The sequence below is a fragment of the Penicillium hordei genome (genome assembly GCF_028827395.1).
Source record: "Penicillium hordei strain IBT 12815 chromosome Unknown utg000003l_segment0_segment0, whole genome shotgun sequence".
Classification (NCBI taxonomy): Eukaryota; Fungi; Ascomycota; class Eurotiomycetes; order Eurotiales; family Aspergillaceae; genus Penicillium; species Penicillium hordei.
In genome coordinates this window covers 1,617,760-1,645,106 of record NW_026623144.1, presented here as the reverse complement: position 1 = coordinate 1,645,106, position 27,347 = coordinate 1,617,760, and the positions used below count along the sequence as shown (strand labels likewise).

Below are 27,347 nucleotides of genomic sequence, written 5' to 3'. Positions count from 1 at the left end.
CTCGCCTGTCTTCCTACCCCCCGATAGTAATTGAGGAAGAAAAAGTACCTGACTAGCTCATTGCTTCTGTCGTTTCTGGTTCTGCCACTGTAGTTGGTTACTGTGTACTATCTGTAGCATTGTGCTTTAGTTTCTGGGACTACAGCTAATATATTATTATATTAGGCTTGGTTCGCCGGTAAGGGCGATCAAGTTCTGCCTAATTTTATAATTCCTTGTCTTGTCTATTCGTTAAACAAGTAAAAAGATGGTCGTACACTACCTAGGTATGGATTTCTAGCTGTATGTGAACCAATAATCAAGCTTTGGGCTACATACCAACACCAAAAAAATATATTTCCTTGCCTTATACATATTATTTTCATTCTAGCTAGCAGGAGAAAAATGGAAGAGCATGAAAGAAGATCGAAAACATCACAGTTGTATTTAATCACATTAGTGAGCTAAGTTTAAATTTACTGCAATTCTCATCTGAAATGCAATGGTGCCATTCACATCAATGAAATTGCTAGGTATAACAGACAAAGATGCTTCGAACTCGAAACGATACAGGTAGAACGAAGACGTCTCGAGAATATGGCTATGCGGAAGGAGAAATAGCCATCGGGAGATAGAAAGAGCTAAAGAAGAAAGGTAAAAAAATTTTAAAAAGAAGAGAAAAAAGAGCATATGCAACCAGCAAGAAGAAAAAAAGACGAGGCGAAAAGCAAGAAAGCAGACACGCAAGAAGTGGTATTTGCGCTCCATTGTACATTGCGTAGAAAAGACGGGAAAAAAACCCGATTTGTTGTAATTGGTTTGGTTTGAGGAAAGGGAGAGACGGGAGTTTGCGAAGCAGATGTGGATTATCCGCTGAACTGTTGTACAGACAACACAGTAAACAGCCATAACTTCGCGAGGGTGCTGAGATGGAACATGTAGCGAAGGCGGGTGTTATTCAGAACTTTAGGAATAGACCTCCTTAATGCTATGTGGGAAAAGATATGCGAGCGACAGCGTCAAAGCGGCGATGTCAAGCAGGGGTTCATTCTGACATGCACCCGTCGGACATTATGTGGCGGCTGGCTGTGGCTTGTTGGTCCAGAAATCCAAACTGGCAACAGTGTCGTAGCCTCGTTCATCTTCATAGGCATAGATAATCTATCAAAACCAGTCAGCGCTACATCAGTGATAAAAGAACCCCGGAGAAAATATCCGGGAAGAAAAACATAGAAGTGACATACCTCGCGGGTGGAACTGTGTAACATGCGAATATTCTTGCCAGTCATAAGGTGCGTCAATTCACTCGTTTCAACGTGTCGAATTTCAACGAAATTGGGTTCGAACGCCAGGATGTAAGGGTAGGACAGTGCGAATGAGTTCGGGTTGCCCTCCCAGGCGATCCTCCAGTCCGGACGGGCTCGCCACCCGTTGCGGTTGACGAAGAATGAGAAATCACTATAGTTGAGTAGGAACTCGCCATTCATACGCTCAATATGGATGGGCTTGACATTTTCCTTTCGTGCCACGAAATCAAGGGACGTGTCGGCCTGATCAAGGAGAGACTGCGTCTCCGTTGTTTCTAGACTGACCACTTCAAAGCCACGTGCACAACCGACACACAGAGTAGAGCGCAGGAAATGGATGGAAGAAGACTCGGCAGGGATATAGTATTCCTGAGTGAAAGTGTCAGTGCGAAATGAACCACAAACATGCAAGAGAAAATAGGTACCTTGAATGGCTTAAGAGTATCCTGGCCGCCCTGGAACATTTTGCTGACAGCAGACTTCTTCTTTCCCTTTGCCAGATTGTCCATCGGCTCGTAGACCTTGATCGTACTTGATAGTGCGGATGTTTTGACTGAACAAACAAGATGACGACCGAGACCAATGCCTGCCTTGAAAAAGTTGGCATGGCCTTGGATTTTCTTGGGCCGTTTTGCCATGCTGTTCTGGCCCTCGACATAATCGAGAGCGTCCATGGGATAAGAGGAAAGTGTCTTGTTTGCCAGAACCAACAGAAGCTGGTACTCTTCTAGAGTATCGATTTGCGTGACTTGGGTAGCCTCTAGAACCTTCCTTGGTTTTGCTGATTTGTCCTTGGGCCAGCGCTCGGAGACAAATATACCATTATCAGTCCCGTAGACCAACTTACGGCCTCCATCTGGTAGCAGTTAGCGAGTGAGACTGGGGCAGAATAAGGGGATTTTCACTTACCAATCGGAACAAGACAGTTGATCCGGTTGACCGCTGCGAAGAAGCCCTCGCTCAGGATCGTCTTGTTGTAGAAATTGCTGTTTCGCTCCCATAATTTGTGTTGTTGTTGCTCTACCGCTTCGATAAACTTTCGCCGTGTGGCGCTGTTTGTGGCATAGAGAGTTTGTTCGTAACCGCCTTTGCCGAGATGTCTAAACGTAATGGGTAGTCCACCATCTTTGGCAGGAGGGGGATTGTTGATGACAGTCTTGTTGGACAGGAGACTGGACGAAGGTCTTTTGGCAATACCAAGTCGTGGGATAACCTCTTCCATCTGAGCGATTACTAACAGTTCCAAAGGAATCGGTTTCCTGTAAACTCGAGATTCCTCGCGTTTATTCACCATTTTTACTCGAACGAGAAGGACGGCATGGTCAAAGAGATACGCAGTAACATCGGAGCTGTCAGCTGTAGTCTTCTTGAATGACATCTTCATGAGCATTTGTCGATTTTCCTCTGTAAGCTTCAAATCAACATAGTCCGCAGAGTTGAACTTCAGCGCAGCGTTCAGTTGAACTAAGTTGAAATGGTTCTCCGCTTTTCCACTTTCGGCATTGACGCGCGAAAGGAAGTCTTTGATCAGCTTGATGGCCTTTGGAATGTCTTCTTTGTCAGGGTTGCCATCCGCGCTGTTTTTGTAAACACCTTCAAGCAAAAGCGGGTATCTTGCAAGACGAGTTGTAGGCTTCGTCAGATAACCATTCAGTTCCAGCTTCCGAGATTCCTTGAGACGTTCCGTGTCTTCGACAAATTTGGCAAAGGCTGGGTTTGATGCTTTCTCCTTCTCAAACTCATACTTTCCGTAAAGTTGGTTGGCACCATATTTGATGAAAGGATCGAAATTAGGAACATGTTGACAGAAGATATCGCCAATGGTTTGAACAACTTGACTCTCCTTCTGTCGAGCATTCAAGGCTTCACACAGAGCGCTGTTGACTTTGAGGACCTCTAAACAGTTACCAAACACGGTTCGGATGAACTTCTCACGTCGGTGTTCCGGAATTGGGGAGGTGGTTCCAGCAGCACGCAATGGTCGCATCCAGAAATCCCGCAAATATTCTAGGTCCTTGACGAAATCACGCTCCGTGTACATGAGCTCGAAGATGACTTCCTGCCGTTTCTTCTCGTGATCGTCAACCGAGTCCGAGACCTCCTTGGGCACCGTACTAATCCACAGCTTTTGGTTATCATTGTCGTCATCATCATCGGGAGGCAGAGCAGTTTTGGACTCCGATGTCCCCAGTACCGGCTCAGGTTTCAGATTCAACCTGGCTTGCTGCTCGAGTCGTCGCGGACAAGCAATAGAATAGCAGAGAGTGTCCCGGTTGCAAGTCGGAGAATAACATTCAGTCAGGAGGGTGAAGACTCCGTTAACCTCGATTGTCGACTTGTCTTCTCCCATTGTTTCCTTAAACTGATAGACCTCTCCGGGTGCGTCTCGAAGACGGTGGTCATATGTGACATCGTGGAAGAACTTTTGAGCATCCAGCGCACGGCCGAGTAAAAGAGCAAGGTTGCGATCGTTAGTTCTGATGATGGAGCCGATCAAGTCTACCGAATCAGTACCCGAAAACGCATTCTGATACGAAAGGCCGTTCTTCTGTCGTTCGCCAAGTGAAATCTTCTCCCTGAAAATCTCAGCGACAAGAGAAAGCAAAGCAGGATAGACCACCGGAACTTTGCGCTGCGAATCCCTAGAAACAAGGGTAACTTTTCCGGAGGAGCCCTGTGTGGCTTGGCTTTGAACGCTCATCGCCCGGTCAGGGGCAACAGTGGATGCCATGGACATAGTGCGAGATCTCTGCGATGCATCGCTTGGCTGACGAGATGTAATAGACTCATCCGGACTGGGCTGCATCATTGAGTCGTACCTTACTGGAATATGTTGATCGTGACTTGACGGAGGTCTACGGTGTGGAATTGACCTTCCGCTGCTCATGATATGCGGATCCCGATCCGACGACCAGGAAGTCATAGACATAGCTCGTTCGTTCGCATGCTTTTCTGGAACAGGACGGCCGAGCTGTGTGACCTGGGCACCAGCATGATACTGTTCACGACGAGAGGCAGTGGCAGAGGTGTGATTGAAGTTGCTTGGTGGGGTCTGGTAAGGCGGCCCGCTCAGTTTTGCCATTGATCTTGACCGGGTTGAATCGGAATTCAGCGCAGGAGGAGGCATGGGGCGATTGAAATCCCTAGGATCTGGGTACTGGGGAGCAGGACTTGGTCTTGACTCGAGGCGTTGAGGCCGAGGATAGGCAGCAAAACGTTGTTGGGGATTTGGGTTTGGGTTGTATCGAGGAGGCTGATGTGAAGACATTGTTGCCGAGGCCCCTGGATTGTAGGCCTGATACTGCCCAGACGGTGGGGGTGGAGGATATCCATTTGGTGGTGCCGATGGCGGTCCGTGTCCATTTGGCATATGCCGTGTTGGCGGCGGTGGTGGTCTCTGAAATTGGGGTTGTGCGACATGCGACGACATGGTATGAGCGCGACCCTGGGAGAATTGCGGGGTCTGGGAATTCATGGTATGGGAGCGTCCTGCGGGTGGTGCGCCTCCAAAAATGTCAGAATACGCTGCATCTCGCTGCGTGGACGAGGCGGGTCCGTGAGGCCGGTAATTCCGGCTACGCTGGCCCCCCAAATCCGCCATTTTCACGGATTATCGGCGATCGAGGACGAGTAGCAGTGGTTTAATCAGATACGCAAGGTATATCTATTCCGGGATGCGAGGATGGCGGAAGGCGGATCCGGTTTGATCGTGGAGAGCGTTCAGGGCGTCGCAAGAGGTCTGTTCAAGATCGTGGACAACGGGAGCAACAATAGAGGTGGGACGAGAAGAAAATATTCCGTAGGCAATGACCTCGAAAGAAATAATAGATTGTCTCAAAAGCACTGATGGGACTCAATATTCCATAACTCCCCTCAGTTTTGATGGGGAATTTAAAGGCAATATCAAAACGGTATTAATGGAAAAGCGCCAGGAGCCGTGAGCGCAACAAAGTCAAGGCTCCCTTCAATTTCATGCCCTCAGCATCCTCCGAGATTTGAGGTGAGTGATAAAGGTAGGAGAGTTGTTGAAGGTGGGGGTGGTTAGATGTTGAAAATGCAGTAATAAACTGGGGGGGAGAGGGACCCAGGAGAACGAGGATGGCGAAGGTGACGGCGAGGCCGGTATGGTAATTTCAATACAAAGACTCCTAATATGCGGGTGATCAGGCGCTTAGAATCGAACAACTGAAATACAATAGGTATGGTATCGTCACCGCCTAGGACCAGACAATGGCGTGGACTACGGCGGGCGAAGTGACCATGTGGAACACCCCAAAGCCCCGAAACCTCCAGCTATCAACAGCCCGAACTTCTCCCTGCCCTTGATCTTGTATCAAACAGGTCTCGTTTTCTTCTTATATTTCTGTGTGATTGGCGAGATTAGTCTTGCTCCAGCATCACTATGGCAGACAGTGAGCTTGCGCCCAAGTTCGCTCCGTTCTTCTCCTTCGTGAGTTCAAGGTCCCGAGAATATTGGAGTTAATAGACTAACAGGCTTCCGATAATAGGCTGGCATTGCTGCAGCAGTGAGTTTATACCCCCTCTCCTATCCGACAGTACACTAACAGTTCCCTGCAGATGATCTTCGGGTGTACGTGGAATACCTCGCGCGGATGGAGCCAACTCTCTAGGTTCTAGGTCTTTGGACAAACAGCTTACAATCTCACAGCGGCAGGAGCAGCCTATGGAACAGCGAAGTCTGGCATTGGAATTGCAGGCGTGGGAACCTATAGGGCCGATCTCATCATGAAGGTAAGAAACCATTTATCCCAGGTTCGTTGGTTCCGCGATGAGCAGGATGGTAGCTAATCAAATTCATGGCTGCAGTCCCTCATCCCCGTTGTTATGTCCGGTATCATTGCAGTTTACGGTCTTGTTATCGCCGTGCTCATTGCGCAAACAGTGGGCCCAACAAAACATATGAGCTTGTACACGTACGTTTCGCGAGTTGGGTATGTGGATCTTGGGACAAGCTAACACTGCACAGAGGATTCATGCATCTTGCCGCTGGAATGTCCGTTGGTCTTACGGGTGTGGCTGCTGGTTATACAATTGGGGTTGTCGGTGATGCAGTAAGGACCCTATATATGCAGCAACACAAGAGGACCATTAAAGCCCTAACAGCTACTCTAGGGTGTCCGAGCATACATGCAACAGTCTCGGGTCTACGTGGGAATGATTCTCATCCTGATTTTCGGCGAAGTTCTCGGGCTTTATGGGTATGTTCCAAGTCAGATTCTTTAGATTACTCTTTGCTAACATGGTTAGCTTGATTGTTGGTTTGATCCTAAACTCAAAGTCTTGAGCGCCGAGCAATTTCGTACGACGACTCATTCCACCACACTTTTTCGTTCCGCTACCGGTCATCCTGAGCTCGAAGAGACATCATTTAATAAATGTGTACCGAAACCATGACCAGGACAGATAGTGACCATGGGACTGGATCGAGATATGGACTGACTTCTGAATCAAATACATTCTTATTTCTGGTGAACAATAAAGGGATCTTATATAGATTCGGGTCAAATCAAAGCTTAGAGCTTACTCAGGTCCGGTTTATCATCGTAGTTTCTTCCCGTTCAGCCCCGCCCCCAATAGCAAATACGTCAGAGCCAGAACTTCCATTCTTACAACTCTTTGCCCCGCGATTTTTCTGAAACCCCCAAACTCTTTCAAATCCTCAATGTTCTTTATGATCTGAAACTCGGCATTAACCTGTATTGCCGATTGGTGGCGCGCTAACGGGGTTCTCCATACACTTTTTTTTTTCTTCTACCACAACATGATCTTTGACATTTAACCATTCTAATGGCAACCGGAGCAGTGCAACATTCGCCAAATGAGGCGCCAGGAACCATGGTCTTTCCCAAGCTAAATGGCAACCTGCATAACAGAGAGAAGCAACTTGTCGAGTCCCTCCGGCCGTCTCCGCGATCCTCGAACCCTTTTCTTATCACCGAGCGCCAGGATGAGAAGCAACTATGCATCTCGTCGAGGAGTCTGCATGTGAGCGATTTTGTGCTCGTCAAGACTCTTGGAACCGGTCAGCGCGTGGCCTAACCCATATTTCTCTTACACGAGTAGCGTCTGACAGTTTATCTTTTTTTTTATTGTATAGGCACTTTCGCTCGGGTATGGCTTGCAAGGTTAAAGGATCAAAAGGACAAGGACAAAGTCTATGCGTTGAAAATTCTGCGAAAGGCGGACGGTAAGCGCCACTTTGTCTAATGTTGCGCGTGGCGAGGGATAACTTGTGCTGATTGCGACTGGAAAGTGATCAAACTCAAGCAAGTGGAACATGTGCGCAACGAGCGAAAGGCTCTGGCAGCCGTCATTGACCACCCTTTCATCACCACCTTGATTGCATCATTCTCGGATGAGAAGTGCCTCTACATGCTGGTATGGCAACCTTTTTTTTTTTGGAAACTCGGAATATGTTTTGGATGATCACGAGGTGCTGACCATTGTTAGCTGGATTATTGTCCTGGGGGTGAAATATTCACATATCTCCGACGACAACGACGCTTTAGCGAAGAAGTATCGACGTTCTATGCCGCCGAAATAACAATGACAATCGAGTTCCTGCACGACATCCATGGAGTCGCCTACCGAGATCTTAAACCGGAGAATATCCTGTTGGATGCCGACGGTCACCTCAAGCTTGTTGACTTCGGGTTTGCAAAGCAAGTCGATAACCGCGAGACATACACATTATGTGGCACGCCGGAATACCTAGCTCCGGAGGTCATTCAAAACAGCGGCCATGGACTTGCAGTGGACTGGTGGGCTCTTGGAATCTTGATCTACGAATTCTTGATTGGACAGCCTCCTTTCTGGGATCAGAACCCTATGCGCATCTACGAGCAGATCATCGAAGGCCGTCTACGCTTCCCACCGAACATGCCGCCCGCAGCACAAAACATCGTCTCCCTACTCTGTAAAACAAATCCGTCAGAGCGGCTGGGCCACATCTCTGGTGGTTCGACTCGAGTCAAGTCCCATCCGTTCTTTCAAAATGTCATTTGGGATGATTTGTTTTATCGCCGGATAAAAGGACCTATTCTTCCCCGCCTATCGCACCCCGCCGACACCGGTAACTTTGAGGAATACCCGGATCCCCCCGACCTCAGAAACATGAACATTTACACAGAGGATCTGAAGAAGAAGTATGAGCCATTATTCAGTGACTTCTGAAACATTCGTTTGCCATTACAGCCCATTAAGCTCCCACCGAATCTTCGTTCTTCCGCCATTATCAGATGACGGCCACACCTCTCAAACGGGACCCCCACGGACGCGCCCCCGGTGAGCGAATGCTCTTCCAGCCAGAGGCCGCACTCGCGATCATTCGCGATCATTCGCGCCAATCTTACCTTTTGCTTTCAGATGCGATCCCATGACAGCCCTTGGCAGGTATGTCTGTGGCAAATCTGGCCTCGGGGGATATCACACCCCTCGCCATGCTATTCAGCTGGTCTCACCGCCATCATTTGACCTTCCCGCACCCCCACACCCCCACACTCGTGGACAACAGTATGAATACCATCCCGGGCAGTATTACTTTTTTCTTTCTTTTTCTTTCTTTTTATTTACATACACTTCCCTTTGCAGAAGCTTTGTTTTGATCATGATCATGGAGATCAGGCACCTGGAGTTCATACTCTTGCCTAAGAACCAACAGCACCCCCACAAGGGTCCGAAGCGCAATCTTGTGGACGGGGAGCGTTTTAATAGCATTTTCTTTTGACTCTCTTTTCGTCGTAAATTATCAATATAACTTACATAGTCATGGGTAGCAGTTCACGTGTTACATAGGTGGTTGCTTATTACATATATTCAGGATGTTCGATATTGTCTACTCAAGTTAATGCTTGGTGCACCTACATATGTTGGGTGTTTTCAGCTTGAACATATGATGTCATTGCTAGCACAGATTTTGTGTTAGATCACTGACTCAATAGATTATGTCCCTTCTGATTTGATATGTGATGCTCTTCATAGTCATCCTATCGTTTTCACATTGAAAATCATCTGCAAAAACTGAGGATTTGAGTAGAGGACGCGAGCATCTGGGAAGAGAGAGAGAACTCTAGTTACGTATGCATAGGATGGATGTACCTAGTCACATGGTCATCGGAGAGTTTATTATCAGAAGCTAGATATCACATTTTTGATTGTCTTTGAAATCGTCTATTGTATTGTTCAGGGAAACTTGAGTATAGTAGAAATACATGATCCTTTCGGTGGCAACTTGAGATATTGAGCCTCCAAGTATACTTCAACCCCCAGATGATAGGATTCAAACCTTTCATACATTATATAGTACCACATCCAACCCAATTGGATCCTTCCTAGGTCGCTTTGCACAAGCGGCCATCCTCACTCTCGGTCCACTCATCGGAGCCGACAGCAGTTCTGGCGTAGAAGACATTGTTCGGGTCATACTTGGCCTTGATCTTGCGCAAAGTATCATAGTTGGTACCGTAGAAGACCTTTTGGAAGTTGGGCTGCTGGAAGTCACCCTGCAAAACGATAAGCATGTGTTCATAATAACGAAGGAAATTAGAGCTATATATTAGTTTACATACCTCATTCATATAAGCACCAGACTCGGGAGATAGCGCAGTCAACTTGGGAATGAAGTCCTCGGTCATTTGGCGCTGGCGCTCCAACATGAGAGCATCGTTATCCCACTCCCAGGGGGTCGTCAAAGTAGTATCAATCAGGGCCTCGCGCCAAGCAGGGAGGACCGCGTTGTGGACGTCTCCAGACACCTTTTGGGAGACGTTCAAGCCGACACCAATGAAGGTACCACCCGCCTCGGTGATCTCACGGTAGGCAGTCAGCAGGGCGTGGTTGTTGTTCTGAACGACTGATCTTGGGACCAACCAGCCTCCATACTGCGCAGTGCCAACCTCGATGACGCCTTGCATATCCTGGAATTGGCTGTAGTAGCTGTCGTATTGCTTGGAAACCGTGGTGTACTTGATGCCGAGGTTGTCGAGGCTGTCGGTGAAGGGCTTGAGAAGGGTTACCAAGTCAGCGACAGGGATGTTGGGACCCGTGATAGGAGCAATAGAGAAGCTAGTGTTGGTAAAGTACCAGACGCTCATAGCACCCGCGTCGACGATAGCGGGCAGCGCGGCGTGGAAGGTTTCGACGGTACTATAGAAGGTATCTTGCGAGATACCTTCACTCGTGTATGTCAGGTTCAGGCCGGAGACGGGAGTTCCGGGGTGTGCCTTCGAGGTCATGGACCAGACGACACCGTAGGTGCCGGCACCACCGCCGCTAAGAGCCCAGAAGATATCGGAGTATTCGTTGTCACGGGTAGCAGTGATGAAGTTGCCCTGGCCATCGATGACCTCCCATTTCAGGACCTGATCAGCGCCCAGGCCGTAGCGGGAGCTGAGGGCGGAGTGACCACCTCCTTGGGTGTAGCCACCGGCAAGACCAACAGTGGGACATTCACCGCCTACGACCTGGTAGCCAGTCTTCTCGGCAAGCTCGTAGGCTTCGTGGCCCTGAATTCCAGCGCCCATGGTAATGGCCTTTCCGCAGTAGTGCTGATCCTTGTAGGGATCAATTGACAGTTCCTTCAGGTGGTGAGTCCAGATCGCAAGGGATCCAGCACCAGTGGATCGGCCATTGTAGTCGTGGCCAGTGTTACGGATGACAAGACGGATGTTGTGCTTGGTTGCAAACTTTATGGTGTTGGAAATCTGAGCCGGGCTGGTAACATTCACGCTGTAGCGCACATAGTTGCCCAGTGTGCAGGGCTTTGAAACGGGGTGGAACGGATCGCACGCACCCTCGGCAAAGAACGGTGCCATAACCGAGGAAGACGATTCATAGCTATTAAGAATCAGTACCTAGTACAAGCCGTTCGGTGTTATTCTACATGTATGGCCAACATACTGTTCCTCGGGAAGTAGCCATCCATCCTTCAAGACTGCACAGGTCGCAGCATTGTAGTTAGGGGAATGGCAAGGTGTGCCGAGAGGCACGGTTTGCACTAGTCGACCCTCGATGGTGTTGTTGAATTGAGACCACTCAGATTCAGTGGGCCAACAGGAGTCTCCGGGGAAGCAATGGCAGGCCTCGGAGGCCGAAGCCTGAGGTAGAACCGCCAACAGCGAAGCAATGAGAGACGCGCGGAAAAACATCACGGATTGGCTTGGCTTTCATGCAAGTGTGTCAGGTTCTCTTAAATATCCCGAAATTATGCACAAGAAAAAGATAACAAGCCAGGGGTATTCGGGTATTCGCTTAGAACATAGAACAATCCACTCTATTGACGCTGGCAATCTATGGCAATCTATCTTTGCAGCTAAGACAGGCGCGGGCTCTGTTAGCCTTGGAGAACAATGCAGTGTTCCTGGACTCATTGGCCGAGCCAGCCACACATGGTGCCATTTCCCCACCTTCAAACATACTGCAGTTTTTGGAAATTTCCTCAAACTTTATCGGTGAGACGGACATTCCGAGGTTGCAACCTTGGAAGGCTCGTGCTTGCCCAACGGGTGGTCCCTTCCGATAATATCCATGAATGTTCGTTTCATGGCTTGGAACACATGGTTTGAGATAATTCCAAGGCTCAGGTGCAGATCTTCACCTCTTTCTTGGGAAACTAGTAATAAATAATTAAATAATTAGTGGATCTATGGATCGATTCATGGACACTTTGTTAGATCTGGCCTTCTGCTTTCAATGTTCTCAAATATGGTGTTTAACCCTTTTTTCTTTTCTAGACCGCACAGTCCGTAGAGTGCATAATCCAAAATCATATTCATGGATTCTAGTAGCTTTTACATATCTAAGATAAGGCAAAAAAATAAATAAACAAATAAACAAATATAAAACTAGAAAATTAAGCAGAAAAGAAAAAGAAAAAGTGACAAATTATATAATTTATGTACAACATATATGAATCAAGAACCCTGTTTTTTTGTGCATCTAGTGCTACAACTTAATTACGCCAAAAGTATAAGCCCCCGCCTCGCCCCACCCGAATCGTCAATCTGGTGTATATTGTACGGCTTGCCAGTGGACCCGGAATAATTATGAATAAGAATACCACATCCCCTTTCGGAGGCCAAATTTCTTTACATGTTTGTGTGATAATGATTAAATCATGGGCTGGGTATACAACCTCCATGAGACCGATCTAAATAGCGAGATTTCTCGAGTGATCGCGGTCTGCTTGGTGTGCTCAATTCTAGCTTTCCTGTCCGTATGTCTGCGGTTTTACGTGCGAATAAGCAACAAGCGTTTTCCATGGATTGATGACTATGCGGCACTAGTAAGCTCACTGTTAACGTTAGCATACGCGGGGGTTGCTGTCGCTCGTGAGTCGATACCTTGATCAGCCAATGTTAAATTTGGAATTGACAGAATGACTATCTCAGAGACACGATGGGGCCAAGGACTCACCGCCGCCTATTTTCCAAAGGAGAACGTTATTCCATTTAGCAGGGTACTCATCGCAAGACCAACATTGTTCGATCTCGAGCCTGACACTAATTTTTGTCCATAGATCCAATATACTGGCGGCCCGATCTACTGTCTCGCTGTCCTCGGATTCAAAGTCGCCTTGTTATCCTCGTACCTGCGCATTGCAGGAATTATCAAACCATATCGCAAAGTTATAGCTGCCGCCATCGTTGTGTGTGTCGTCAACCAATTGATTTTCGCCATTATCATATCAGTCTCCTGCATACCGGTTAGCCTCTCCTTCTCCAACGCACATTGATCGGTGAAAATGATATCTGACATCAAACAGGTCGCAAAACAATGGGATAGCTCTCTCAAGGGGAGTTGTATCGATACCATACCATTCTACTTTGCCCTTGGAGGCACAAGCATCGTGCTAGACCTGATCATCATCGCACTCCCTCTGCCAGTCCTTTGGAAACTCCAGCTCCGCCTCAAACAAAAAGCCCTCCTGGGTTGCCTGTTTGCTCTCGGATTTTTCGTGACCGTGATCCAGATAATCCGCATCCTCACCGTCTGGGACTTGAAAACCTACACCGACAGCAAGAATATCGTGATATGGTCTTGTGTGGAGATCAGCCTGGGTGTAAGTAAGATTTTGCTATTTCTTCAAGTCCATTTCCATTTTTCGAGTCCAAGGACAAACTAACGAAACAAAAATGCATAGGTTATCATCGCCTGCATTCCCACATACGGACCTCTGTTCAAGTCCTTCGCTTCCACTGTGAACTCATACCGAAACCGCGACACTTCGCGTACTTACGCGCTTGACTCTGTTCGCCAAGGAACGGGGACGGGGACAGGGTATGGGCGCAGCAAGAGCAATTTCGACCCTATATATGAGTCCGAAGCGCAGCAGGCTACCAATATCCGATCCGGGTCGCAATCGAATGATGGGGATAGCGAGAAGCATATATTATCGGAACCAGACAACTTAAAAGTTTATGTGACTTCGGAGTTTACAGTTAAGTCTGGCGCTGCTCCTTGATCTGGGTTGGGTCTTGGTGTTATGGGACTTTGAAGATTGGGGGCGGGCGGGGGTTTGAACAATGAGACATGGAATTACATATATCTGATACCAAACACATATTTCCTCTGGATATACCGGTTAGATATTTACAATGGCCACATATTCATATATAGTATACCCCCTAGGTTGGTATAATGGATATCCGGGCGAGAGAATGATAGATCAAGATCTCCATTCATAGGCAACGGGGAATTCTGGCGAATTTGCCCTTTGGCTATCAAAACAATGAGATTGAAATCGAAATCTATAAGCAGCCAGTATAGCTAGTAGCAGCCCATTTACTCAGCAAAAGAATCTGTGAAAGCACAGTGTATGTAACAATGAAAAACAAAGTGGGGGAATCATATGAACATGTATCATGAAACATGGAACGGGTTTAAAGCTTGCGCCTGGGTTCAGTCATATTCAAGGCACCGATGATTATAGTTCGATGCCGGAGATTTGAGAGTTTGTGACGGGACAGACAATCGGGACATCTAGAGGGGAAGTGTGGGTGATGAAATCGGAGCAAAGATTGAGATGAACTGCAAGGAAAGGCCTGCAATAGGTCCCTGATACTATGCAGTGTACAGTGTTGGAATCGAATAGAATAAGGTTTGGGCATTTTTTCATAGCGATGGGTCTGTTTTCCATGTGCCTGGAATCAAAATGTTAGTACGATGTCCACATGAGACTAAATGAACGTCAAAGATAAAGACGTACCTCCGAAATTGTGTTTCACGAAAGCCATGGGGTCATCCGTATCTCCCGCACCCATTTGCCCCACACCGGGGCTGAAGCTGGTAATGGGTAGAACAACCACATCACCAACCTTGCGGTGTGTGGTCTGGTGGCTGAAGTCTTCGTAGGTAATATTCTTATCACCAGGCTGGATATTGAAGTATTCCGGGTTGTTGAAGTAGCGGAAGATAGAATCCGTCCAGGCCCCAGGCCCCGTGAACTCCATAACAGTTTTATCCATCCTGCCAACCTTGAGGATGCCCGCCTTTTTCATTCGCAGAGCATTTTCGGTGATATAAGCCACCATATCACGAAGAATCGGGTGCCCGGGCTTCGACACAAACGTCCACTGGCAGAACTGAAGGCGGCGCGAATACCAGTCATGCCAGTCATCGCGGTCAGGATCAGCCTCGATTCCAACAATGAATCCGATAGTTGATCGATCAAGTTCCTCAGGGAGCCACGTGTGCGCGGGTCTAAGTGCCGAAGTGTCGATATCGCTGTATACTCCCCCGCGAGCTAGAAGAACCAAGTATCGGAAGAAATCCGCCTTCATGACGCCGAGTGGCAAAGAATCATATGCTTCGAATACTTCAGGAACTGATCCATATAGATATTTGATCAGGTGTTGCTGTGTCTCATCAGGGATGACTTCATGTGTGAACCCGGGGTGCATCTCTGTCCAGCTGGCCTCCGGACCGCGAAGGTCTTCGTCAAACCAGAACGATGCCGGGTTGTATTTCCATGTTTGCCAGATGTATGCGGGGAATCTGTTTTCGATTTCATATGGGAATTGATACCGGAGACGTTCGCGGAGCGGTGCTGTCAGTGATGCGCCGAGGGGTAATTGGGCTCGACCTTGCGGTGGTGTTTTCCGTGCCGAATTTGCTATCGCGTCATCCTCTTCTTGTGATATCTTCTTTACCGGTCTGTACCCAGGCGCCCCAGGAACCTCAGGATCTCGGAACGAGCGGAGGATCAGAACGAAGCTAACTACGCAGAGCAGGGCGAACAGCACCTTGCGCGGAGTGATCATGACAGGCTATGGGGCTGGTGTGGTCGGGAGATAAACTGCTGGTTTTGCGATAGCTGTAGATTGGCTGAAAGATAGGAATCAAGGTCTCCGTGCTTTTGTATTCCGTGATCCGCGAGCCCGGGAAATTTGAATATTCTTGGTTTGCGATTCGTTCGGCGGGTGTGGCAGTCGAGCGATTCCAAATCCTAGACTAAATAAATCGAGAGGGTGACATATCGATATGCGGAAGTCTTGGATGTGACCTCGATGGTCGGAGATACGGTCAACCCAGAATCGGAATAGGAGGCGTAAAAAAAGCCAGTAAGAATTGCCGGTCACTCAGTAGTACCATAGAACAACAAGGAGAGACGAATAGAAGAGCAGTCCACGCTGTCTAGCAGCGAGTAATTTATCGCCTTGCTGGCTAATTTTGTTAGATGTCCACGAGTCGAGTAAGAGGATTGCGTATGCCGGAAGCAGCTTGCAGGTTGGGTGGAGCCGCTCACGTGGTCTTAGAGATGTAACTTAAAAACCATAACTATCTTTGACAGTGATCGTTCTTACATAGTTTATTCGTTGTTCTATCTTTAAATTTTTCTTTTTTTTTTTTGACATATTGACAACATTAACGAAACATTTTCCCTGCTACATAAATTACTTAGCTTTATCGGAGCACCCCCACATGAGGTGCTTGTTGCTCTTCCAGAATCGGCGATGATCATCCCGAGATAAATGATTCATGACATAAGATTAAGTCAAACATTATTGACACCTCTTCATCCGAGAACTGCAGAATAGAACTACCCTATATCTATCGCTTAAATCAGTTGGTTTTGTGTCCTACATGCAAGGGTGGTTTAATGCTTATCTGCTGCAAGCTCCGATAGTGACATAAGCTTTGCTTGGTCTGGGAGTTTGACATGGAACTCGCATTGTAGAGCCAACAACATGCTTTCACCAAAAATCACACCAGATCTGCTAATCTCTAGGAATTTCGGGGCTGCTTAATTTTATTGGCAATGTGGCCACGTGGACGACGAGCAAGTGCATATGTACCAAAGAATTATGTACGAAGGGGCCATGTGCTGCTAACAGTTTTTTTGAGACAATTACGAGAATACCTGTTCTTTTGGCAAATGACTATGTATGTAGGTATATATATAAATATGGAGTTCACAATTTTAACTTTTCTCGTGTGTCTTGTCTTCACTTTTCGTGTTGCCGGTTATTGGATGAAAGAGGGATACAAATCAAATGGCACAAAATAGTACATGTCTTGAGAAATACAAATATGAACCAGAATAGTAGGCCATTTATGCGGCCCTATGTTGTCTTTGGGAAGTCTTTTTAGATTTCCATCTTATAGATATTTGCCGCCTTGTTGGTGATGTAGCTAGAATATAGGTGAAGCTTAAAATGTGTAGAACGGTTTTTCCATGTATAATCTTTGATTATTAGGGATGTCGGTAAGAGGCCAGATGGCTTATGCCTTCTCATTATACCCGTAGAATTTTTTTTTGGATCTTCACCCTCATCAGCAATATCTCGCTCTAATGAATTACATACCCTTGGCCCTGAAGGAGCCTGGCTGCGAATAAGAGCAACTCCCTCGATTACACCATCCCACCCACCGGCCATGATCTTCGTTGGATGCGTGTCGATCAAACCGCGATCAAGCAATGCCTGAACTGCCGCAAAGGCCTCCGCCCCAAATTGACGGTATTCGGGCTCGGCCGGGCGTCTATAATCGCCATCAAGGGCCACTTCGTGGCCGAATAGGGACAAAACCATCAGCCAAGACGGTTCCACTGTTGGTCGGGTCTGGGTGACTGCCGCACGGAACGGCTCGAGGGAGACATAGCGACCGCCCGCCCGTCCGATGACTTTGTAGCATAGTTCTGTTGTGTCCGCCAAACTGACACAGTCAAGTGCGTAGGCTAAATGGCCTTTCATGTAGGCGCGAATGTCCGAGGCGCAATCAGTAGAATGATAGTCAAAGACTTTATCTGCGCCGAATTTGAGCGCGAGATCGAATGGGCGGGTGTACAAGCCGCGATCGGTCGTAACCCGGCATTGGAAAAAGGACAAATATTTAGCCACCCCCGTTATGCCACATAAATGATTCACTAGAAATGCTCACAGTTTTAACAACTGGATCGTGCGTGTTTCTGTGGCAGCCCTGCCACAGCAACCAAGACGAACTCGCCCTTCGAAGCATCCCCGTTGGCTTTAGTCAGCTGTTCCAGAGACACAGGGATGTGCAGTTTATGGAACAGCCCAAAGGCCACTGTTCCCATCCCAACGCCTAAGGTCGCCGCTTCCTCGAAGCTCAGAGAATCAGGAATTTTCAACAGATCAGCAGTAGCACTAACGTATTCAGCGAAGGCCCTGATTCTAGGCTGTAAGCAATTTATCCTATGCACGAAGCCGCTACACGGTCCCCCACCGCTAGTCTAGCCCGGACGTTTTCCCTTAACGCAACGATAGTTCCGGCAAAATCGTAGCCATGAATGGCCCCCGGGGCAGCAGAGTAGTCTATCATCTTTGCGTCGGCCGGATTGATGGCTACGGCGGCTGTCTTCACCAGTGCCATGTCGGAAATTAGAGTGGGAATAGGTAAATTGTGTTGAATACCGAGCTTGCCGGGGCCTTGCGCTATGACAGCTGTTTGGAATTGAGGTAATTGAGGGGATTCTACGAAAGTCATGCTGGAATTAGAAAAAGCGTGAGGAGATCTGGTTCACCCTCTGTCGTGTTCGTTGTGCTTTATCCAATACCAACCACCATATGATCTCGGCGCTGTAAGGATGTAGAATGTCTATCTCTTTGTGTTCAACATTCAGTATCGGCGCACCGGTCTGTCAATCTTAGAATAGCGCCGACGATGACAAATGTAATGGTCCGAATGTTTCGAGCGAGACAGGCTGCGAGAAAGCCAAAGAATGAAAGACATTTTCGGCTCAAAACTCCGTCGTTCCCCTTTCTATACCCTGTAAGTCGGTCGAATATTTCCCGACGGCGTAACTTCCCTTCCTACCTTCGTATAAATTCATGTATTGTTTGCCTTTCTGATCTCTGAGATTTCAAAAAAATAAAATAAAATGGCAGCAATGGTTATGCGAGTATTCACGGCATTCGGCCCCCCGAAAGTCGAAAAGAAGAACGATGCTATCCGTTTCGGGATCCTGGGGGCCGCCCAGATTGCGTGAGCCGTATTCAATGCTTAATCGCGCTTCGCTAACATCTTCAGACCTCTCGCCTTGATCACACCCGCCCTCTCACATCCCGATGTTATTGTGCAAGCGATCGCCGCTAGAGACTATACTCGTGCCTCAGCATTCGCCAAAAAGCACAACATCCCCGATGTTCGCACATCCTATGAAGGTACGTTAGACTCGCTGACTAGAGAACCGCGACTCACTATGAACAGAAATCCTTGAAGACCCCAAGATCGATGCAGTTTTGATCCCTTTGCCCAATAGTTTGCATTTTGAGTGGGCAGTACGCGCTATTCGCGCCGGCAAGCACGTCCTTCTAGAGAAGCCTTCGGCCTCTAACGCCACCGAGGCCGAGATCCTCTTCACCTTACCTGAACTGTCACAGCCAAATGCCCCCGTACTGCTTGAGGCCTTCCACAACCGGTTCCATCCTGCAGTGCACAAGTTCCGCTCCTTTATCACCCCGGCTGATGTCGTCCACGTCTACACAGACTCTATGATTCCAGGGATATTACTCGATAAGGATAATATCGGGTTTAACTATAAACTCGCCGGCGGTAGTATGATGATGCTAGGCACATATAACTTCGGCGTTATCCGTATGGTCTTCGACGATAACCCCGTGGAGTGTTTAACCTGCGAACCTGGCATCTTCGGCGACGGTATCCATGACCAGTGCGATACCGACTTTAAAGCTGAATTCCGGTTCCCGAACGGCGGTATTGCCGAAGCTTCTACCACTATGCGCGGGTCTATCTGGTGGAAACCGTCCGAAGCCCGCGTCACGCATAAGGAAGTTATCGTCGATGATAAGGCCCTCCCGGAGACACAGGAAAAGCTACGCACTCGGATCGTGACGCTGCACGGGTTTATCCACGCTTTTATCTGGCACCGTATCGATGTTAAGGATACCTTCGTTATTCGTAACAAGGCTGATCGCAGGCCACTCAAGACTTGGACCGAGTCCCAGTCGTGTAAGGCTTATAGTTACAAGGAGGCTGGGGGTGAGTTTGCGAACCTCCCCGGTGAGGACTGGTGGATGTCATATCGGTACCAGCTTGAGGAGTTTGTCAATCGTGTTAAGGGATGCCCTACGCACTATTGGGTTGAGGGTCAGGATTCATGGGATCAAATGAAAATGATTGACATGGCGTATGAGAAGAGCGGGCTGGGATTGCGACCAACAAGCGAGTTCCGTTGATTGAGGTGTTTTGAGAGAAGGTCAAATTTTAGCATTTGTGCTGTCTTGTTTTTGTTGGTTCTGCACTTAGGGTAATACTATCTATTTCTACTTGTCAGCCAATAGACTCTAATCCCTTGCCACTTGGGCTTCAAATTTATTTTGTGGACTTGAGCGATCATTCTACTTGGGTGGCTTCAAAGGAGACCATGCGTAGTTATGCCGTGTCTAACGATATATTCTGGTAGACAAGTTCCTGATTAAATGGAGATAGACGCGCTCCTATAAGCTGCCGTAAACATCACCATATTCAACCGGGAAATCAACCGGGAAATCAACTGCAGTCCCGTCACTTTTTCACTTCTACGCCAACTATACTTCGATCGATTTGTCTGACCCATCTGTGCCCTCTGTGCCCTCTGCCCTCTGCCCTCTTAGCTGATCAACACCGATATTGCAAAGGGGTCCGCGCCCTCTAATTTTCGTCCGTTCACGCTCACCCTACTTTCGCACTCCTTGATAATTTCCTAGTTTTCTACAATTACTCTATAATGCCCTTCTTGGGCTATTTAAAATTACTCTAGCTTCTACAGTATTTTCCGTCTAAAACTTGATATATTTCGGACATGGGAAATGAGCTTGACTTTCTACAAAGCTTTATCGATCTATACACACTAAATATATAACCCACTGTATACGAACACCGAAACGCAAATATCATGATGGAAGTGCGACCCATTCTACCCCCAAGTTCCACAGACTACTTAAACACCTTGAAAGCCCCAGGAACGGCGGTCTGGAAAAGGCCCTTGAGATCGTATTTCTTGCTGACCCTTCTAAGCGTTGCCAAGTCGCCGTAGGTGCCGATCGAGTCTTGGTTTGAGCCAGCGTAGTTCAGGTATGTCCAATTAAGGAAAAGACCCGCTTTCTTCAAGATGTGCACGTGCTGGTGAAATATGTTCTGCACAACTGCCTGAACGACGGCGTCGGCCGCGTTGTGGTGTGCCGCACCAATGTCAACGAGGACCAGATCCTTGACGTTGGGTTCGAGACCCAAAGAGTTTGTGCCATTTGTGACCGGAATCAGTTGCATGAGGAAGTCAAACACCAGACCTTCCACTTTGCAAAGTTTGTCGGCGGCGCGTTGGAATATTGTGAACAATTGCGAATACACGGCTAGGTTAGTACTCTTAAAGGAGTAATTCATTTGCGTTGCACTAAACCAGGAGTCATTAATTCAGCAGTGAGACACTATGATTTGGAAAAAAGGAACTTACAGAGAAACAGTAGAGGGGGCGAGGACTCCGGAATTGGTGACGACTGTCGTCATATTGGCCACAATCAAGGTGTTCGCAACTTGACCGGGGATGTCAAAGAACTCCTTGTAGACTGTTGGCGTGAGCTCCGGATTTAAGTAGTAGAGCGCATCGGAAGAATCCAGCTCCCAGCCTGCCAAGCATGGCGCAACAAATGTGAAACATACCGCGTGAACGACAATGTGCCTCTCATGAAACTATTGATAGGACGTGGCGCCAGCCTAAATACTAAACTTGGCAACGGGTCAACACTATTGCACGCTGCTGCTCTCCATTGTTCACAGAATGGGGCAATCTTGAAAGTCCTCTTGAGACATGGTACTGCATTACAATTTGCTGTCATGAGCCGTGGAAACCTGGAGGTTGTGAAAGTGCTACTCAGCTATGGAGCCAGGATCAATGAAGAAGATAACGAGGAAAGGAACACGTTGATGATAGCTGCAAAGCACAAGTTCAACAACACTGTCATTAGCTATCTAATCAAGACCGGCGCCAAAGGCGATTCTGGGAGGTTAGATGCGAAGAGGCGGGTTCGGCGCGCACAACTCTGGCACAATTTCACTGGAAAGCTCAAAGTTGGTGATTAGAGTGGCTGAGCTACATCTGCCCGATGAAGCATGTTATGATATGGTCGGAAGTTTACATTTAAATGTTTCTACACCTTACTCGAAATAATTCTGCAGTAGTAGTAAACTTTTTGATTACTGACTCGTTTAGAAATCCTTTCAATAGTAAATTGTATCTATAATGCCGTACGAAAAGTGCTATACAAATATAGAAGCCCGAGAGCGAATCACTCGTTAAGAGCAGGTGAATTAAACAATTCGTTCGAAAGATTTAGAACTCTTCTTATGGAGTGTAATATATAGGTAGCATCACACAGGTGCAGCCTGAGTCCATCTAGTATAGATTACATCAACAAGGACCATCCGATTGTTGTAACATAATACCCTTGTTTTTCCTGTTTGCTTTGCCAAAACCAGAGGACCATGGGTTTACCAGCACCTATCTCTGCGCAGTCATGATGTATCAAGCCTTCTATGACTTGTTTCTACCTTTCGGAGATGTTAAGAAGCAGTTGGCTGACTGTAACTGCGCAGCGTTAGTACTAACCCCGGGGCCATGAAGACATCTGACTCCGCTCATGAAGGACCCCGGGATGGGGCGATGTTGCTGTAGTTTTTCTTCCCAAGAGAAGTCTGGGATGTTTCTTAATGACATTCTGACATCCGGTTAAGCCAATGACGACCAACTCCCGCTTATCATTCTGCCCTCCTTATGATCATTTTGCCATGATTTACGTCGACTGTGATGGCAAGCTTAAAGTTGATGAATCATCTTCTATTCAAAAGCAAAACTCCACTGTTTTCACCCCATGAAGTTCGTCAGAACTTCCTCGGGATTCTGGGTAAGCATATCAGCTACCATGCCTCTGTTTGCCGTACGTCATAGTTCTATCTATTCTCCCTTCTCTTCATCTTCTATCCAGAATGTGAGGGTCTTAGGGACAGGACACAAAGTATTAGAAGACGAAAACCACAAAAAGAGCATTTGAACAGCAGGATAAATCCTTTAAACATTCACGATCTCATTGCTACTAGGACCCTCTGAGTGGACCGCTAAAGCAGCGTTTAGTTAGTGCATAGTAAGAACAGGACCTAGCCCTATCATGATAGGTCTTATAAAGGCCATTAATCCGTTCATGTAACAGTAGGCATTGTATAGATATACATTGATTTGATATTGGAGTAATGGCCTAAATTTAGCTTCGGCAAGAGGTAGGTAACTGAAGCCACCTATCCATACATTCTTACTATATTATTCCTGAACCGAACCTCGTTCAATACTTTGGTTTTTGATTGACCCAGAACTTTCCAAGGTTGCGTCCTGCCTAGGTGAACCTATCAAATGATACAAGCAATTTGTTTACTCAGATCCTCGCAAACCCCGCCATCTATATCGCTATAAAAACTGCCTATAAGAAATGGTGAGTATCGCGAATAGCATATAGGACTTTTCAATGATTGATATGATGACGATCTCATCCTTACCATCTAGGCAGCTGTAGATGTTCTTAGGAAGGCCTTTATTGGGATCGGCTCTATTAAGTCGTTAGTTTTCTATGCAAATTTGAGAATGAGTAGAAAGACTTGCGTATTGTGGCATCCGTTTTTATTAGAAGCAGCCATAAGCCCAGCCCCGGGGAGGAATATAGCAAATTTCTCAAGGGTAGGACGCATTATTCGTATTTGTATATTGATATCAATTCAAACGTAGGAAGATAGGAGTGTAGGTTAAGGATAAAGGCCTATTAGAGTATAAGACTATAGGGAAGCACGTATATGAAGTTCTTAAGAAGTCTTATATCCTACTACTAATAAATCACAATACGTAGTATGACATAAATAGTATAACACAAATAGTATAACACGTAGAATAATAGGTAGTATAACAAGTAGTATAATATAAATAACACGCAGTATAATATATAGTATAATACGTAGTATATTCTTAGGACAAATAATTTGAACCATATAGCACTAATAGGAAGTATATAGCTCTAAACTTCGTTATACTTATTTAAGAAAAAGAGAGAGAGAAACAACCACTTCACCCCTAAATTTAGATCATTAAAACATTACGATAAAAGTTCTACTTAACTTCACTCTACTTAGCACCCTAGCTACTCTTAAAGTTGCTACGTCTATTCTAGCCTCCCTTTATAACGACAACCGTCCTTAGATTACTACGACTAAAGACATTTATAATCTCCTAGAAGGTTTTACTTAGGATATTGTGGAGCGGCCTAGATATAGTAATATAAGGGCTAAAATCCCTATATCGAACGTAGACCTTTAAACGGATAGTCTTAAGAAGCGAGCTATGGGAAATACTTGCACGGGGGTTAATAACGAACGACAATTTCAGTCCTAAAGATCAGCCGGGGAGTCTATACTGATCGAAATGTAGCATCTAGGGAGCCCCCCTTTATAGGATAACTGCCATACACTAGGAAATATAATTGAAAATTATGCAGCTACCGTCTACGTATAGCCACTTTATTATTACGAAGCGACTTACGGGAGCTGTTTGGGCTATGTTTGTGCTAAGTGCTGCTAAGTGGCACTGAATATAGACGTATAGGCTCGGGTTTACCGTGCTACTATTGCCCATTGTGTTGGTTCTAGAGAGGCTGGGTACGCAAATAATGATTCGAATGATTTGTATGAAATTGGTATTGAGCACTCGGGAGATGAACTGCCTCCTTACAATTGTTGATTGGGGATTTGTATACGGGATTAGATCTGATGCTCTTGGCAGATTTCTGTTGTAATAAATCTAAGCTAGAAGCTGATGTGACATGGGGCAACCAGAAGAAGGCGCGACGTGTATTGTATTAGCAGCTTTGATCAGTCGAAATACACGTTCTTATCTTGAATCGCGGAAAGCAAGCCTCGTAGCATATATATGCATAGATAATAAAACTACAAGATGTTCTAACCCAGAGGTATATCGTAGCCAGATCGGTATAAATTATACTACTAGAACACATGGTACGAACGAAGAGATTGTGCGAAAACTGTATAGAGGACTACCTATTACAGCAATAGAAAACCTATAAGTGAGGAGAAGGCTGGTAGGGATTTTTTTAAGTATCAGATCCCCTTGTCGTACTATATGCTTAAAACCCTCGTCATTTTGAACCTGTGATACGACCGTAGAGGTGTTGTTGGATTTCATGGCCCTGCGAAATGGTGATCTTCCGTGGGATTGTCGTGGCTTATTGATAGAGGTAAATCCTCTTCTATGGTCGACCATTGCATTCATTACCAACAGGTCCCATGCTTGTTCCGTGGGAATGAATGGTGACCATACCTTCTTCCTTTGTTGCTATCTATAAGCCAATCCTGGAGCAAGCCAGATAATGCTTTCAAGAAACTATCACTAGATTCACTAGACTGGTCCTAAGAGCGGTGATCACTTTCGTTACCCGTCAAGAATTCTCTAGACTTGATTTTCGCTTTCTTTGAACAATCAATCTAGAGATCAAAATCGACGACTTCAGTCTGTTCGCTCGTCGTGTGCGTTCCGAGTAATTGTAGAGATATATTCGGCGGAGACGCTAGCTGCGTAAGCAGAGAGGTTCCAGGGTTCTGGATCGTGGATACCATTCCTCTTTGTTAGTGGTTATACGAAACCTTACTGAATGAGATATACTCAAATAAGGGAGAGCTGGGGGGAAGAAGGGGCTCTCTACTCACTTATAGGGTGTGGATTGGAAATATATGACGTATAGTCCCACCTTACAGTGCCCGTTGTATTAAGGGAGGTCGGCAGTATTTTTTATTCTCGTATTCTTTATGTAATAGTAAAAGGATACGACCAGGGGGCGAGATTGGAGAAAACACCAGAGAACCAACAAATTTCAGTGCGTGACGGCCCCTACAGCTGATAGCCGCTGATCGTTCATAGCAAGCGAATTGCGTTATAAACTTGATTGTTATATCTCCCCCGAGGCGTTGGGAATGTGATCACCCACGGGAGGTTTCAGAGGCGGGTTGGTATACATGTGAGCCGTTTCTTAAATATAACCTATATACGGGACTAGTAATTGTCTAGAGATGTATACAAGTTAGGCAGCCATTTCTGGCTATATCTCCGGATATGAAACCCCCGATAGTCCGAGTGTGTTGTTTGAAGACTATATAATTTTAGTCGAATGTCTAAGAATGACTACTTATTCTACTTAGTGCATAATAATCAAAGTCCAATCGCCTATAGTATTTATGACTACCTCGCTTCATTTCTCTAGAAAAAGCAATTCAGGCACGAATGACCCTACCCACGACCTTATATTACTAATTCCTACAAAATCTCGCAAAATAGTTCGACTAGAACAATATAGGTGATTATCATAAATACTTCAATGAGGGGTTGAGACATTGAGCAGGGTATAGATTCCCAGTGCTGTAACAATGCAGGGGTACAATAGGACTAGGATAGTAATGCGATAGTCAAAAGGAGCTCCTAATTTAGCTCCTTTATTATTCTGTTGTAGCTAGGTATGCTGTTTTTCAAACATCTATAAAACCTGTCTTGATCTCTATAATGATGGGACGAGTGGAAGGGAAAAAAATAAAGAAGAGGGAGCTAGCAAAGAGCTAGCCGAACTACTCATATGTCTCAGATGCTGTCACTAGCTTTTCCCCACGGGTGAACATGGTGATCAGCCACTCTGGGTTCCAAATTACTGCACAGTATATCTGGTCATAAGTCGGTATGGGGTGTGGCTGAGAAAGAGATAGCATGGTTGGGTGACATGGTTGGGAGGTTCGTTTATAGTAAATAACACTATATCATGAGTGTAAACGAAATCCGTGATATAAATACTAACATCTCCGAAATAACCAGCAGCCACGAAAACCTCAAACTGATTTCGAATCTCTTCTCGAGATGCCACTAGAAAATGAAAATAGGGGACACTACTCGATAAATATGATTTCTAGCCCGGAGGCAAATATCTTCTAAGACTTCTAGCAATTCACCAACAGGTTCAGTACCGAAAAATAGGCTGAACACCTCCAAGCACCCATTATAAACCCTAGAGACCCTACTATAGGACGTAGAGTCTTAGACCAGATATACGATAGTTCGAACCCTTACCCTTAGGATATAGGGTTAGGCCCTTCTTCCGATAATACTAAGTTTGAAACCTCTACAACCAGATGCGAATACCAATTGAGTCTCGAAGACGAGCTCCTTCTCACCCTAAGAAATAAGAGGAGTATAACATAGAGGGAGATTAGTGTTTCTTTTGAGAATGTTTTTGGGAGGCGATACCGTGCTCCCGCTCTGTAGATGAGGTATATTCGGCTCTAAAAGCGAATGCGCCTGAATACCGACAAAGATATGTCTGCATTGTTTCAAGCCTACGCTTACTAGCTGAATGTGAAATAGTAAATAAGTAGTGAAAAGGTAAGGTAAAATAAGTTTCAGTGATCTCCACCTCACACTATATGGCTTATCTCACATTTTACTATGAGCTTGGCCATGGAGAACAGTGGACTGCTAGCTACTATTCGTCTAGG

General features: G+C 46.4%; 11 protein-coding genes across 11 annotated transcripts; 6 read left to right on the top strand and 5 right to left on the bottom strand.

Annotated features, from left to right (window-relative positions):
• Nucleotides 1-1,050: 1,050 nt before the first annotated feature.
• Nucleotides 1,051-4,887, bottom strand: rom2 (putative Rho guanyl nucleotide exchange factor (Rom2); the record flags this gene model as incomplete). Its single annotated transcript, XM_056896919.1, has 4 exons — nt 1,051-1,140; nt 1,224-1,655; nt 1,712-2,142; nt 2,196-4,887. 4 exons carry the CDS (start codon nt 4,885-4,887, stop codon nt 1,051-1,053), a joined length of 3,645 nt encoding a protein of 1,214 aa, XP_056752704.1.
• Nucleotides 4,888-5,688: 801 nt separating this feature from the next.
• Nucleotides 5,689-6,591, top strand: N7537_005861 (V-type proton ATPase proteolipid subunit; the record flags this gene model as incomplete). The annotated part of the gene is made up of 8 exons (XM_056896918.1): nt 5,689-5,736; nt 5,795-5,812; nt 5,865-5,877; nt 5,956-6,038; nt 6,114-6,220; nt 6,274-6,358; nt 6,420-6,505; nt 6,555-6,591. The coding sequence occupies 8 exons, from the start codon at nt 5,689-5,691 to the stop codon at nt 6,589-6,591; spliced, it is 477 nt and encodes a 158-aa protein (XP_056752703.1).
• Nucleotides 6,592-7,094: 503 nt separating this feature from the next.
• On the top strand, nt 7,095-8,480 carry N7537_005860 (cAMP-dependent protein kinase; the record flags this gene model as incomplete). Its single annotated transcript, XM_056896917.1, has 4 exons — nt 7,095-7,329; nt 7,405-7,494; nt 7,561-7,685; nt 7,758-8,480. 4 exons carry the CDS (start codon nt 7,095-7,097, stop codon nt 8,478-8,480), a joined length of 1,173 nt encoding a protein of 390 aa, XP_056752702.1.
• Nucleotides 8,481-8,682: 202 nt separating this feature from the next.
• N7537_005859 (uncharacterized protein) lies at nt 8,683-9,033 on the top strand (the record flags this gene model as incomplete). The annotated part of the gene is made up of 2 exons (XM_056896916.1): nt 8,683-8,819; nt 8,898-9,033. 2 exons carry the CDS (start codon nt 8,683-8,685, stop codon nt 9,031-9,033), a joined length of 273 nt encoding a protein of 90 aa, XP_056752701.1.
• Nucleotides 9,034-9,600: 567 nt separating this feature from the next.
• Nucleotides 9,601-11,467, bottom strand: N7537_005858 (FAD-binding oxidoreductase; the record flags this gene model as incomplete). The annotated part of the gene is made up of 3 exons (XM_056896915.1): nt 9,601-9,808; nt 9,875-11,141; nt 11,205-11,467. Coding segments are annotated over 3 exons (1,701 nt in total), but the record flags the coding sequence as incomplete, so codon positions are not given.
• Nucleotides 11,468-12,681: 1,214 nt separating this feature from the next.
• On the top strand, nt 12,682-13,767 carry N7537_005857 (putative integral membrane protein (Pth11); the record flags this gene model as incomplete). The annotated part of the gene is made up of 4 exons (XM_056896914.1): nt 12,682-12,762; nt 12,823-13,008; nt 13,069-13,365; nt 13,447-13,767. The coding sequence occupies 4 exons, from the start codon at nt 12,682-12,684 to the stop codon at nt 13,765-13,767; spliced, it is 885 nt and encodes a 294-aa protein (XP_056752699.1).
• Nucleotides 13,768-14,417: 650 nt separating this feature from the next.
• On the bottom strand, nt 14,418-15,565 carry N7537_005856 (glycosyltransferase family 32 protein; the record flags this gene model as incomplete). Its single annotated transcript, XM_056896913.1, has 2 exons — nt 14,418-14,446; nt 14,512-15,565. The coding sequence occupies 2 exons, from the start codon at nt 15,563-15,565 to the stop codon at nt 14,418-14,420; spliced, it is 1,083 nt and encodes a 360-aa protein (XP_056752698.1).
• Nucleotides 15,566-15,883: 318 nt separating this feature from the next.
• Nucleotides 15,884-18,137, bottom strand: N7537_005855 (zinc-binding alcohol dehydrogenase family protein; the record flags this gene model as incomplete). Its single annotated transcript, XM_056896912.1, has 4 exons — nt 15,884-15,964; nt 17,111-17,670; nt 17,697-17,911; nt 17,968-18,137. The coding sequence occupies 4 exons, from the start codon at nt 18,135-18,137 to the stop codon at nt 15,884-15,886; spliced, it is 1,026 nt and encodes a 341-aa protein (XP_056752697.1).
• A 508-nt stretch (nt 18,138-18,645) lies between these two features.
• N7537_005854 (Gfo/Idh/MocA family protein) lies at nt 18,646-19,963 on the top strand (the record flags this gene model as incomplete). The annotated part of the gene is made up of 3 exons (XM_056896911.1): nt 18,646-18,749; nt 18,795-18,928; nt 18,975-19,963. The coding sequence occupies 3 exons, from the start codon at nt 18,646-18,648 to the stop codon at nt 19,961-19,963; spliced, it is 1,227 nt and encodes a 408-aa protein (XP_056752696.1).
• Nucleotides 19,964-20,702: 739 nt separating this feature from the next.
• On the bottom strand, nt 20,703-21,272 carry N7537_005853 (uncharacterized protein; the record flags this gene model as incomplete). The annotated part of the gene is made up of 2 exons (XM_056896910.1): nt 20,703-21,159; nt 21,220-21,272. The coding sequence occupies 2 exons, from the start codon at nt 21,270-21,272 to the stop codon at nt 20,703-20,705; spliced, it is 510 nt and encodes a 169-aa protein (XP_056752695.1).
• Nucleotides 21,273-21,599: 327 nt separating this feature from the next.
• N7537_005852 (uncharacterized protein) lies at nt 21,600-21,845 on the top strand (the record flags this gene model as incomplete). The annotated part of the gene is made up of 1 exon (XM_056896909.1): nt 21,600-21,845. The coding sequence occupies one exon, from the start codon at nt 21,600-21,602 to the stop codon at nt 21,843-21,845; it is 246 nt and encodes an 81-aa protein (XP_056752694.1).
• Nucleotides 21,846-27,347: the final 5,502 nt, after the last annotated feature.